This window comes from Ovis aries, chromosome 9, assembly GCF_016772045.2.
Source record: "Ovis aries strain OAR_USU_Benz2616 breed Rambouillet chromosome 9, ARS-UI_Ramb_v3.0, whole genome shotgun sequence".
NCBI lineage: Eukaryota > Metazoa > Chordata > Mammalia > Artiodactyla > Bovidae > Ovis > Ovis aries.
The window spans coordinates 64424827-64439606 of NC_056062.1; the positions used below are offsets into that span (position 1 = coordinate 64424827).

The window sequence follows — 14780 nt, forward strand, 5'->3', positions numbered from 1 at the left end:
GTACATACCCAGCAGTACATGGTAACTGACCACTCTCCATGAAATCTTGTTCTCCACTAGAATATTTACAATGTTAGTAAACCATCTCAGATAATATGGTAAAAGTTATTTCTATAAAAATGACTATACTGGTGGGAGATTAACTAGTGGATGGGATATTTTATGGCAGATGGATTCTCCAGGTCAACCTTAATGACAATAATTAATTCTGTCAACCCTTAGGAATGACTGAGCAGATTATATTACTTATGATTTTACTGGAAAAAAAAAACTGATGAATAATTGATGAAAGCGTTCCCAAGCCTAATTTTAACTCATTTATTGCTTTTTTTACTTTAAATCTATATCTTAAAATTATTTTTTAAATGTATTATCAAATAACAGAAAAAACCAAGGTTTTACTTTTACTTAACATGATTCAAATCTTTGAAAGTATGGTAGGTGAAAGCAAAAGATAGTGAAAATCAGGAAACAGAAAATGATTGCCAAATCAAAAATTTTCATGATTGAATAAATATGCATCATCTTCTATTTTATATAAATGATGAATTTGCACTTGCCTGTTCAAATTCCCATGTCCTTCTTTATGAGTTTATTTGATGTATTAATTTTCATGAATGTTTATCATAAATAATAACAAGATACAACATTTATGACATTTAAAAAATTGGTTATGTATGATTTTTAAGGTACTTTCATTTATTAAATTAACTATTAATCTTTTGTGTAAGAACTTTGACACTATTAGAGTAAATATTTATTTAACACATAGGGAACTGATAACATTTAGGTGTGTATACTATATATAAATGTTAACTGTTGCATTCTTTATCAGTATATTATCCTTTTATGTTGTTTTTTGCATTGTTCTCTTGACTATTTTCCTAATTATATTATTTTGTTGAAAATTGTGTTAATGTTGATACTTGTAGCAATTAAAATCCATGTCCCAGAATGTACCAATTTATTAAATACATAATTATTTATTGAATATCATCTTCATATTTCATTTCCATGTTTCATCACATTCGTGAAATTGTGAAAACTGTCATTCATAACAGTAAATATATTTTTATATTTTGCTGAATAAGTTGAATTTAGGGAGAAAGAAGAGAAAAAATAAAATGTTAGAAATTGCTTGGTAACAGATTTTACATTCTTAAAAGGTACTAGATAGAAATACTCCAAAATTACTGAGGACCTTTACGACAATATTAACCATGAAAATTTGTTTTTTTCACATATGATGTATCTGCAAATAATCATTTTAACAGTTTTATTCAATGCTACCCCTCAAGCCATGCTTTTGAGTTATTCCTATGCAGAGATTTTAAGTACTTCCAATAACCTCAATGTTTTCCTTTAAGTAAGTCTAAGGAACCATACATCTTTTCACATTAACTGCAACTGTCATCTTGTAACAAGGATCTTATTTCATAAGTGATATTTTTTTTTTAGATTTTCAGCCCCATTTTTATGCTCACCAGTAATTATTAATCAGAGACTTTGATACCTTATTGTTTATATTTACATATTATCTCGTTTTTATAGAATGAGCAAACAAGGGAAATAATACTAATATGTATAGCATAAGAGAAACAGAGTCTTAACTTTAAAGAACAAAGATGGCAATGATTTTATGTGTAACTGGCTTCCCCAAATGGTTATCAGAGCTAATTATTTTGCCTATGAATGAGATGATCACACTGACTGTGGGGTTGTGGTTTTTAAATCTTTTTCCTTGTTAAAGTATTTTGAAAGGGCTAGACATTCTATTTGTGCTCAAAGCTGGTGCCAAAGTGGACTCTGCCTTTTGGAGTATGAAAGTATGGTCCTATGTTAGACATTTTTATCTTGTTCAGAGTTATTTTGGGGCATTTTCACCCACATTTGCAGAAAGCTGCTTCCCTCCATATAGTTTTCTAGAGCATATGGCTACCCTGCTGTGCACAGTGTGAAATCACACAATTAAGCTTCACAATTTTAGGAAGAGAAGAACCTTTATATATGGCAGAGCAGCATGGTGTTAGGTTTGGGGTGCATTGCATAGTGTATTTTTTCTCCTCCTATCTAATCATTTTTATTCTAAACCATGGACTGTTGCTTTTTAGTGTTGATGCTTGACTTTTCTTTTTCTTTGTCTTCAAATGGCATTTCTTCATAATACCAAATGGGATTAAAGTGTGAGAGAGTTCTAGATTGATTTTGTCCAGACAAATTAGAAAATTTTTATTTACTTGGCTTACATTCAGAAAGTGACGAGGGTAGAAGCAGCGAACAGTGGCAGTTATCAACTCTCCTGAACTTTTCCATTTGAAAGGAATGAGCCAAAGTTGATTTTACTAAAAAAACAAAACAAAACTGTATGGAATTTGAGTTTCACCTAACAGTTGGCTTTTGCTACACCTTTTTATTCATCTGTTTATATTTTAAAAATAAGACATCGAGAGGCTTCACACTGTGGGATTATGCCTGGCACTATCAGTTAATAGTTAATATTGTTTAGTACTAAATTCAGTTAATGAAACTGGCTCTGCTCCATACTAAAGTAAACCATCCTTAAAATCAGATATTGTTGCCTACTTAAAATTTTCTATTATTAGCTTTGCATAAAAAAAAATAATGTGGATAGAGTAAACTAATCCAGTCCATTTGTGATTTCCCAGGATATATTTCAGTTGTTATTTCTGACTGGATATATGAAATACTGTCATTCATGGTCAGGTGGTGGTGTTGATGCTAGGACTAAGTCAAATGAATGAATGTATTTTACTAGTATATGTATTGGGCAATCTACTTAGCCTTTCTCCACTTTTACGTCTAGAAAGGAGGAAAATAATCCCATTTTGAATGGCTATTTTTTGGTTTAAATGAGACAGTGGACAGAGTACCTATGCTTTAGACACACAACCATTAACTGATACTGCCCACTTCTGGAACCTTTACAAGAAGAAAATACGCTTTAGTTACATTAAAAGTTTTATCAGATAAAGGTATGTGAACAAAGTAAGAAAACAGTTAGCATAGACTTTTAAATTTCTTACATAGCTGATTTCCTTAGAAATAAAATATGTAGTCTAATTGGCTTCCTTAGTGGCTCAGCGGTAAAGAATCCACCTGCAGTGTAGGAGATGTGGGTTTGATCTCTGGGTGGGGAATATCCCCTCGAAGGAAATGGCAACCCATTCCAGTGTTCTTGCCTGGAGAATTCCATGGACAGAGAAGCCTGGAAGGCTATAGTCCTTGGGATCGCAGAGTTGGACATGACTGAAGCAACAGAGTGAGCATTAGCATATAGTATAATGCAATATTGATAGAGAATTATGGAAACTGCTGATACATATAGCTGTATTTAGCTCTGTTCATATGGATCTCATGTATAAGTTATTACTAAAATAATGTGTAGTATCCAGTCCATCTTAGGTTTCTGTTAGTCCCACATTTATTTTTCTTGCCAGTTGTACCTTTGTTTCAATTATTCTCCAAATTCAGTACAGCTAATTCACTTGCCTTCCTTTTTATATCCTCGATCCTTGTGAATGCTCTATGCTTCTTGAGGAAATAATTGCTTGAAAGGACATAAGATATGTGCTCTAGATTTCAAAACAAGTAAAGAAGTAAGTAAGCAACCAGTGGTAGAATGATGAGCAATAACCATCCCTATTTCTACTTAGATGTTATCTATTTAAGTTTAAGAGTCATTATAAACAAATTGAGAGATGACATTTAATACAGTATCTGAAAAAACAAAAACAAAAACAAAAACAAATCTCTAGTGATTTCCTTGTGCCAGTGGTATATCTATAGAGACTGTAGGGAAACTATTGAATATGGGCTAATTCAAGGAAGATTTATTTACAAAGGGATTACTTGTAAATAAGCATATGTAAAGAACCACAGGGATCATGCACCTAGGGTAGTAGCAACTAGGCTGTCATTATTCCCTACCCATTGGGATGAAGGAAGGGAGAGATGTTGGACATATATATATATATGTATATATATATATATGGCATAAAAAAGACTAGTAACTTTCAGTTAAGGGCCCATCTCCAGTTAACATAGTCGGAGAGACCTTTTAGAACAATCCTGATCCTACTTTCCTTCTTCCCTCCATCTTCCTGCTGCAGTTCTCTGGAGTTTGTTGATAGAACCTGGAGCATCTCAAATTTAAATCTTCATAAGAATTACATAGTGGTCTTGTTAATAGCTAATTTTAATTCATTAAGTCTGGGAGGGCTTGATAATCTGTTTTTCTAATAAGTCCTTAGTTGATGTTGGTGCTGCTGGTGTAATGTCACAGTTTGTATAGCAGGATGTAGCTTATTCAGGTCAACCAATGTACAAAGAATAAGGAGGAGAATAGATCTGGAAAAGCATGTGGCAAGGCATAAAAAAAGTGGAAAGGTATGGATGGGCTGTGAGAAGAACATAGATAAGTTATGATGAGAGTGCTCTGTTGTCTTCAATAGCCATGATTATAGCAGCATAACCCTGTGTCAAATACACTGTCAGAGTCCATCTATGCTTGTTTAAAACAATCGGTAGAGATATCAAGCCTCCCTCCGTGAAGAACTTTAGATAGACTATAATAATCTTATATCAGAAGAAAGAGGGGATATTGTTGCTTATTGAAGTAATAACATCTTCTAGATATTTTATTTAAAATTACTCAGTGTACTTAAGAAATTTGTAGTGGAAGAATATATTCCACTGCCATCAAGCTTATGATGTGCATTACCCATGGTCACTCTTATTCAAACAGTTGGCTTGCATTATACTGTAGATAAATGATCTCTGACATTATGTATAAAACAAATATGTATATAAAATTATGTCACTCATTTTAACTTAAAAAACATTATAAATTTGCAGGTATATTTTTTTATAGATCATCTGAGAAGTTTTGCCTAATCTTCATATTTTCTAAGGCTTTCATGTGAAAACCAGAGGCATTCTAAGCAGTCAAAAAAAATAAAAATTGAATTTTATCATTCTTTATGTTACACTATATGGTAAAAATATATTTTAGTAAAATTAATTAGTGAAAAGAGAAAAAATTAAAAATAAAAGAAATATAAAATAATCACCATTCAAAAATCATAGGATATCAAAGCAAAAAAGTACATAAGAAAATTATTGAATTGAGTAGATATTAATATTTAACTAGGACTAAAGATAATTTTTAAAAGTTCATTTAAAGCTGTTAGAAAATGAAGATTAAACTTAATTAAATTAAGGCTGAGACAGTTGTAAAAGTGTTAAAAGTATTTGTGAATCATACCAATAGTATATGGTGACTTCTATTATGCCAATTATAAGAATCCCTAAAGAGAATATAAAAATCCCACATTCTTCTTATAATCCTAACATTTTACTGCACACCGTAACTGTATGACCTGTTACGCCAAGCATTATGTGTGCATCTGCAGGTGTCTACATAAGTGCAATGGATTTCTGAAGTTGTTCCATTTCTGGAAAACAAGAGAGCCCATATACAAATTTTAGAATCTTTATCCAATAATTAGCATCCACTATTTATTAAATAAAAATAAAAAATTAATTCAATCTGGAAGACCTATGAAAATTAGCAAATTGATTTTACAAAATACGATGTCTTCTTTCACACTTATACTTGGTTCAGTTTTCTAAGTAAAAATTTTAGACTTATTTCTTAGTCTGAACTGGTTGAAAAATAAAATTTCAAAGACATGGTTTAGGCTGATTTTTTACAACTATGAGACCTTATAGCCTTAGAATCTTTTGTAAAAATGAAAATGGGCCTGTTACAAGAATGACATAAATTATGCTGAATACCTACACATATGTTTGTAAGAACTGTTATGATTATATGTTAACATTTAAGAATGTTTCTATACATTTATACCAAATATACTAGTTTGGCCAAAGGATTTGGAGGGGTTTATAATGATATAAAAAAATGAAATTAAAGTTGGAAATCCAGGGAAAATTTATGAATTTGTATAACATCTCTAAACAATGAAAAAGACATAACACAAAATAGTTGAGAAATTTTATGATAGTGCATCCCCAATTGAAATGTCTTCTGAAAATGACCAGATCTTAAAATTATAAATAATTAAATAGCTAACATTTACTGAACTTTCCCATGTCCTGATTCTTGGTATTTGTTGTAGAATTTAAGTATATAACACAATATATGATTATAAATTCTCTTTCAACTAAAAAGAGGGGATCATAAGTGCTAGTCACAGGCTAGTGGGGTAGCATAAATAGATATTTTGGACTTAAAAAATATTAAAGTATCTAAACTATATTCCTTAACTCTAGTGATTTTTAAAAGGTAAAATGCATTATATTTAAGTAGTTATAAAATTTAGTATTCATCATTTCTTATAAAATTAATTGATCTACTTCTGTCATTTTAAAATATTTGGACCTTGCATATCCCTAAAATGTAAGTCTTTAAAAATGAACTTTCAGTGTTTTTGAACATGTTTCATTGCACCACTAATTTTTTTATCAAATGGAAGCCAGTATTATTTATTTTCTTCTAACATCTTCTAAAATAAAATATTTTTGGAAACACTCATGAACCGCTTACTAATACGCTGCTGAATTTTCTATACTTTTTTTACTGTATAGGCCAGAAACATGATTTACTTGCAACATACCTTTAGTCACTTTCTAAAATTACACTACAGAAATATTTATAAAGCTAATATTCTTTTTCTAAGAAATTTATATCCAATGGTAAATTTTACATGAAAGATAGTAAAGAGTATCAGAGTAGTACTACCTAATTTTTACTGGCATCAGTGTAGTTTCTTTTTTAAAAAAAATATAAATTTATTTATTTTAATTGGAGGGTAATTACTTTACAATATTGTATTGGTTTTGCCATACATCTTTCTTCTTCTAACGATAATATGGGATGGAATGATCAATTATCAGCCTTCATGTTACATATATTATGAAGAATTATTCTACCAGTGTAGAATGTAAGGAAAAAAAGAAAAAAAAAACAGTGCTAACATTTTTAGGCCTATAACAGGGAACCACCATTTACTTTCAAACCAATGAAACTTACTTTCAGAACATGGTAAACTACTTCTATAGTCTCTAAACACATTTTAATCTTTAAGATAAAACTAATATTTCTGATTAGTCTTTCCTTCTTCCTTTGCTCTAAATTCTATACCTAAATAATATGGGTAAATTAGTGAACCTCTTAGGAATATATAGAGAAGTTAAACAACTGGTTCCATGTCTTACGGGACTAGAACACAGGTTTCCCAACTTCTGGTCCAGTGAGAGAAATACTACAAATAACAGGCTGTGTTTTAAAGATCTGTAATAAAATCCCTACCAAGTGATTGAATTTCTTCATTACACATGTAAATGTATCTATTGTCAATGTTGAGATGAGCCATATTCTCAAGTTGGAACACATACATGCACACATGAACACACATTAGTTAATTTTGATAACCAAAACAGAAACTGGCAAAATTTTATTAGTGTATTTTATTTATTGAATATAAAGATAAAGGCATGATACTTATTTCAAACTAAAAAGTAGGAATTATTTATCCAGTTTTAAAAGGAGAAAAAGTCATTGTCTATTTGAGAAGTTGAATCATAAATAACCCCCCAATCAATAGGATTCAAACTCTCTCAAAAAAAAATTATTTTCCTTTTAAGAAGGGCTGTAATACTCTCACTTAATCACAGATTTACAATGAACTTATTACCACTTGCAAGATAAATTATAGTCAAGATGCCTACTTCAAATTTGGAAAATTAAGATAAACAGAATTTTGCATTTATTTTTATTGTTGTATTTGAATATAATTTAAGTAGAAAATGAAAAGATTTTTAGATGTTCAGATAATATTTAATAAATAGTGGCCAATGTTTCTCTACAGGAATTCCATACAAATCTAAAACAGTACTTTCCAATGAAAAAATGTTCTGCTCACTAAAACTAAACATGTCTTTTTTTTCTTTTACAAAGATAAATGTTCTCAAAAATTACAAGTTTTCATTGTATATACATAGCAGTGAAATAGAATAAATAATATTGGTGTGTGACTTTGAGGTTATATAGTAAAGAGTATATCAATTTTAAAATAAGAAAATTGAAGCCATGAAATGTTTTATGACTAAATTTTAGAAGCTCAGTGATAGAAGGAACACTTGAAGATCATCTTTTCTAAACCTCCAGCTGATGGCTGAATTCCTGTTAGTCCATTTGCGTAATGTGGTTAGTTTCCTAATGGTTTAAAGTGGCACCAGCACTTTGATTTTACAAAGGAAGATTCTCTAACATAAAAATAAGCTCATATGCCACCTGCTTCACACACACACACACACACACACACACACACACACACACACACACAAAAGTGTTGATATTTGAAACAAAATCTAGCGCATTATCCATATGTAGACATATATGATTATTTTTAATAAGACATTGTAAATTTAATAATTTTAAATAAGTAACTTTAGGTGATTAACTTGGAAGTTACATGAGGTTTATGTAACACCAAACAACAACAGTATTTTGGTAAGTTTCTAAAATTCATTTTATAAATTAAAATTCATTGTGAAAATAACAGAACAATATTGATCTGGAAAACACTGCAATGATAATTCTCTACAGTGATTTAAAACTGCATAAATAAGGATTATAAGAACAAAATTTTTTTCAGTGTCTTGGGCTTACAACTAAAAAGATGGATTTGATTATGAGCCTAATATATTCCTTTCTGATAGATATTTTCCATAATATAAAATATTATGGAGTAATATGAAAAATTATGAAATATATAAATTTATGAAATTTTATAAATTTATTGTTATGAAAAAATATTTCATTATCTTAAATATGGCAGTATCAAACCAAAAAAGTAATACGTGAAAATGAACAAAATTGTTTAGCATGTGAAAAGTGAAAAGCAGAAGAAAATGAAGGTGATGGATCTCTGCATATATGTCTCCATGTCTTGCACTTAATGAAATATATTAAAAAGTTATCAGAACATGCATAGTTTAAAAAGCTTTTCACATAAAAATATTTCATCCTGAGCATTAATTTCTTTCCTTCCTAATTCATGACTAATCAAGGAAACTATCTGAACAAAATGCTCCAGTTAAATAGAATTTACAATATTGCATATATACATTCAATCATACACTTGTGCAACAAAAGCCTCTTAAGTACAATAATGCTGCTGCTTTTGAGAAACTCACAGTACAGTGGAAGAGATCAACACAAGCAGCACATTGTCTTTTATCATTTAAAAAATTATATACAACGTATTTTAATATCTCTATGATAAAATAAATATGACATGCTTATAGCTGAAATACACCTGTAGAAAAAGTTAGATTAATTTTATTAGATAAATGTGATGATTAGCAGCACTTATTCTTGATCTCATGCCAATATTTAATATATATTCCTTGTAAAATGTAATAAATATATCTTTTATGGCATATATTTGAAAATTAACATCTCACTGATTTATGATTTAGAGCATATTGTACAATTGGTACTTGCAGTATTTGTCCTCTCAGTTTATTAATATTCAAGAAAAGATATGTGATATGCTCTTTGTATTGAAATTATAAAATTATCTAAATTATGGGTTTACTGTTTAACATATTTTAAAATTTTGGTTAATTTAAATTTTATGTTATTTTTCTATTCACTCCTTTTTATCCCTAAAATGGGTTTTCTCCTGGCTTTCCATCTTCTGTATCTGTTTTATAACTATTTTTTACTTTTTACTTTTCTTCAGTAAAAATTGATAAATAGATGCTTTTAAAAAATAAGGCCAGGTCCTTTCAGAACCAGGAAGCTATTTAAAACTTCTTGGTTTGAGATGGCATTTCTTAGCTAGATATTGTCCCTGACAGCCAAATAATCAAGTTTAAATGTAAGAACATTACATAAACCTCGTTTCAACACATACATACACACGCATACACTCACACAGAATAGTTTTCATAATTGACTATTTCTAGTAACTGAGCTCTTTGAGCCTCTGGACTTGTCTTTTCCAATTTTCTTCTTTGAGTTTATAATCTTTTCATGTTTTCTTTATTCTTTAAGTATTTCAGATATGTGTTAAAAATACTGTGAAATTTTGTAACCCCTCTGTAATATTAATTTCATTATGTAGAGAAAAGTAGAGGTAGAATTTCTACTTATAATTCATATTTAGATCAGGAGAATCTAGAATTATGCCTCAAAATACAAAATGCAAATTTTGTTAAAAATAATTTTCAGACAGCAGGAAAATTTACAAGTAGCAGAACTAAATTTAAAGCAACCAGACAAATACAACAGTAGGACTAAACTTCAGCTTACCTTAGGGGTTTGGGGTGTGTAAAAGGATTACAACAAAAAATATAACCTGAGAAAGACAGAGCCATTCTTTTACTCTAAATAAAGGGCCTCAGATAAAGAATCTCAAAATTGTAAAGCAGCCATCTAGTCCTAACTACTTATTTTAAGAGAATAGACTGAGATAAAAAGGCAGATTCTTGTCCAAAATCAATAGCTACTAAAGAATCAGATCTTTTAAATCCTACTTCAAGGATCATTTTCATCTTTTTTAAAAAAATATTATGTATCAGTAGCTCATAACTATATATTTCAGTAAGCCATCAGACTCTGTCTCTACCTTTGTACTTTTAAAATTAGCAGAAAAAAAAATCCCTTCAAAATGCTTCAAAATCAATAAAATACCCTTCATTTGAACTAATTGGATAAAATGGCAAGTAAGAATTAGTGTAATGATCACTTTAAACCTTCTAACAGCAATCAGTTTTACTGTTTTCAAATTCATGGAATGAACAAAACCTAACTGCCAAAATGTTTCAGGCTATCATTTCTATCTGTAGTCCCCATAAAAAGCAATATGTAAAGCAATTCAAATTATAATTGAGGAAGCTAAATATATTCCTTGCATTCTTGTTCCTGTGTTTTTAAATACAATAATTGTTATTTAAATGTATCATTAGATCAGTTTACATAATACTTTTTTAATTAGTGAGGTTTTAAATAAAATTTCTTTATTTTACTTGGTGTCATTAAAACTTAAATAAAGTAGAAAGTAGTCTTCTGGACTAGTTTATCACTTTTATGGGAGCTGTAGTTAACAAAATAATTTACACTTAAAAGATAATATTTTCATCTAAAATACTAAAATACTTGAAAAAATGTTTCTAAAATATTCCAAGTTACTTCATTGAGTTTATGTGTTTCTTTAGGTAAATCCAGTCATACCTGCTTTGGTAACAGTGAAATATGCTAGCCTTTTATGATGTTGATTTAATATCATAATATCAAAAATAGTAGCAACATATTTTAGATGAAATCCAAAAAGTTGTGATTCACTTTCATAAATTTCATACAATATAGTCTGAACATTGATCATTGTTCAAAAGCAGTGTTTATGAAATTTGGAAATGGTTATCAGAAGAAATAATAATAAAATACATTTTAAGTTTTATCAATGATGTCATTTTCTTAAATTTGTCCTAATATTTGTTAAGCTAAATTACTTTAAAAATACTTTAGTTTATTTAAAGAAGGAGATTCATTAAATTCTTCCCACTTTTATATCAGTATTTTTATTTTTCTAGTTTAATTTTTCATAAAATTAGATGAATTCAAATTATTTATGATAGTTAATTTTTCTTTTATTTTTGCTTTTCTACAAAAGCTCGTTAGTGTTTAAAAGTACCTATATATGTTTGCAGGATTCTCCCTATAGAACCTTTAAAATTTTTATACTGCTTGGTATTTTTACTATTTAGGAATCAGATTGCTATTTTTTTTCCTTTATTTTCTTCCGGGTACCCTACATCAGGCTTACGAAAGCAGTTTCTTTAACTTGCATAATACCATGCTAACAAAATTTGTTAACTTGAATTCCATTTTGAAATTGTGTATCCTGATACATGTTTTTGTTTGTTTTCTTAACTAGTGAAAAAGGCCATAGATTTTAAATCTAGAGGATTTAAATTGTTTCCAGGGAAAGACAACAGCAACAAGTTTTCTATCTGTGAGTGTACTCCTTTTTTTGTTTCTTTCTCTAGTGCAAGAGTGAAGTTTGTGGTTGTCTATGTTGTTTGTGTGTTTTATAAAAATGTTTGTGTATTTAGCAAATTAACTGCATTAATATCTATATAACATGCATGGTTATTATTCAATATTTTCTTATATTTAAATGCATACTGAATTTTAGGTTAATGTGGTAGACATTGGAGCTCAGATTGTTTCAAAATGTAAAAAACAAAAACTCTGATCTAGCATGTTGATAATATTCTAGTTTTCTAATTCTAGTATGTGAGATTAAAAAATGAGTAAAAATAATTAAATTGATGATTTCTTGTAGGAATTTTTGTTTGAACATATCTACATTTCAACATAATTATTTTTGTAAGGGAAAATTTTAATAGCAATTTTTCATTTAAGGGAAAAAGATATTTTAGTTTGAGTTAATTTATACAAATCCTTTAAGTCAAGAACTTTGTAAATGAATTAACTAATTAATTTTTTTAAGATAAATCTCATGAAATGAACTGAATTACATATATTTATGTGTGCCCCAGTACACAGTTTTGCTTAATATTCAGGGATTTATAGATCATCTGAAGTTCATCCATAACCCTCAGATTAAGAATCATCAAACTAGAATGTTCATTATTATATGAATATAAATGAACATACAATAAAACATTTAAGAGAGCTATGCATTTAAGATAACTATGCATTTTTCAATATTAATCAATAGTAGTTTATAGATACATATTATAAATTTTGAAAGAAGACATTTATGACACTACATCTGGTTTCTAAAATGCCTTATTGATAATAATAAGGTTAATTCTTATAAACACATGTTATTCTTTTTTAGAGAATATATATATTTTAGCATTATTTATTTTTATTCAATTCCAAATGATCTGAGGAAATAAGTTTAAAATTATTTCTAAAACAGTCACTTACTATATCAGATAAAGGTTCTACCCCCATATTTGAGTTTTATTTGAAACAGTAAATGACATAATTGAGCAATTACAGCAATTATCAAAAGCAAACTTGGAGCTTGTTGGTATCAAATATTTTAAAGTGTTCTAATTTTAATATATGATTTTCACATTTTGTTAGATTTGCGAATATGAAACCAAACATAGGAGATATTAGTAGGAAATCCTCAAACGGGATTACCTGTTTGGAAAGCATTAGTTCATTTCAAAGTATTTAGTCATATAATAATGATTTATTATTTATTTTAATTTGTTTATTTAGTTAGTTAATTGGAGGAAGATTGCCTTATAGTGTTTACAATTTTGTGTTGGTTTCTGCCATGAAAAGTGAAAGCTCAGTCATGTCTGACTCTTTGCTACCCCATGGGCTGTACCTACCAGGCTCCTCTGTCCATGGGATTTTCTGGGCAAGAATACTGGAGTGGGTTGCCATTTCCTTCCCCAGGAGATCTTCCCCACCCATGGATCGAACCGAGGTCTCCCATATCGTAGACAGATGCTTTACCATCTGAGCCACGAAGCCACCAGGGAAGAAAGCCACCAGGTTTCTGCCATACAACAGCATAAATCTGTTATAATTACAGTGTTATATTTTTAGGATTATAACATATTTTCAAACTAGATATATTAGTTTTTAAGAACAATAAATGATCTATAATATTTTAGGTATAACTATTTGATACATTTCAGAGAGAAAAAATTTTTCTTATAATAGAAAATATGAACAGAAAAATTTTGTTAGATGAAATTATTCTGACATATCAAGTTTTATCATGTCAACGTGAAATAAATGTTTGCAGACTTAAATAATTCTGTTTACTACTTTTCCCTCAATATTTTGTGTGGTTAATGTATTTATTTTGGAAACTAAGGAGAATTATAAGCTATTCCTTTTTTCCTTTTCCTTATTTTGGCTAGACAAATGTTATTTTATATGCTTCATACTTCAAAATTTTCCATGTCCTGGGGAAATCAGGCTATTACTGAACATCTGAGATTTATCAAGGAATTAAGATGTATATAACTCTACATCACCAGCAATTATTTTATAGTATATATAAATGTATCATAATAACATGATGTATACCTTAACAGTAAACAATGTTACATGTCAAATTTATTTGGCAAAATAAAAAAAAGTTGTATGTGGCTCTTTATACTTGGTACATTGCCTTAGTGGACATTCATATTATTTTCATTGTTCTTGTATAGTGGTTATGAGGGTGAACAAAAAGGGGATTAAGACATGAGTGTGTCTGGGGAGACAAACCCTAATTAAATATATATATATATTTTTTTTCTTTTTTAACTAAAAAATTACTTTTAAATTGTCAGGAATACAATTATTGAGACAAAAATAAGATAATTAGTCATAAAGAAAAATATGTTATTTACTTCATAATTTTAAAATAAATTTTGCATTCATCCATTATAGCTTATGTAGGAGGTAAAATACACTCTTGAGCTTTCTTATTTTTATTTTTGAATATAAATCCATTTTCAATAAGACAAAATTATTTTTGTCAATTCTTTGATAGTCACAAAGTAATAAACCAATATAATTTTAAATTTTATTTTTCTACAATTTTTTCTTTAAATGTTTAGTACCTATTAATAGTTTAAAATATATATTATCTATGATTGATCACAGAGAGGTTTATAATGCTTTAATTTTTTATCATTATCATACACTTGTTATCAAGTAAGCATTTGGGTTTTCATCTGTT

The 14780-nt window shown here is 28.9% G+C and overlaps 1 protein-coding gene across 2 annotated transcripts in view; it reads left to right on the top strand.

The window, feature by feature from the left end:
• The window catches only part of CSMD3 (CUB and Sushi multiple domains 3), a 1392034-nt gene that overhangs the window by 566941 nt on the left and 810313 nt on the right, over positions 1-14780 (top strand). The window contains exon 8 of one of the 2 annotated variants that reach the window (XM_060393469.1): positions 11988-12065. The exons of the other annotated variant lie outside the window; for it this stretch is intronic. Coding sequence (XP_060249452.1) covers positions 11988-12065 — 78 coding nt within the window. The remainder of the gene's footprint in view (positions 1-11987; positions 12066-14780) is intronic. 2 annotated transcript variants of the gene reach the window in all.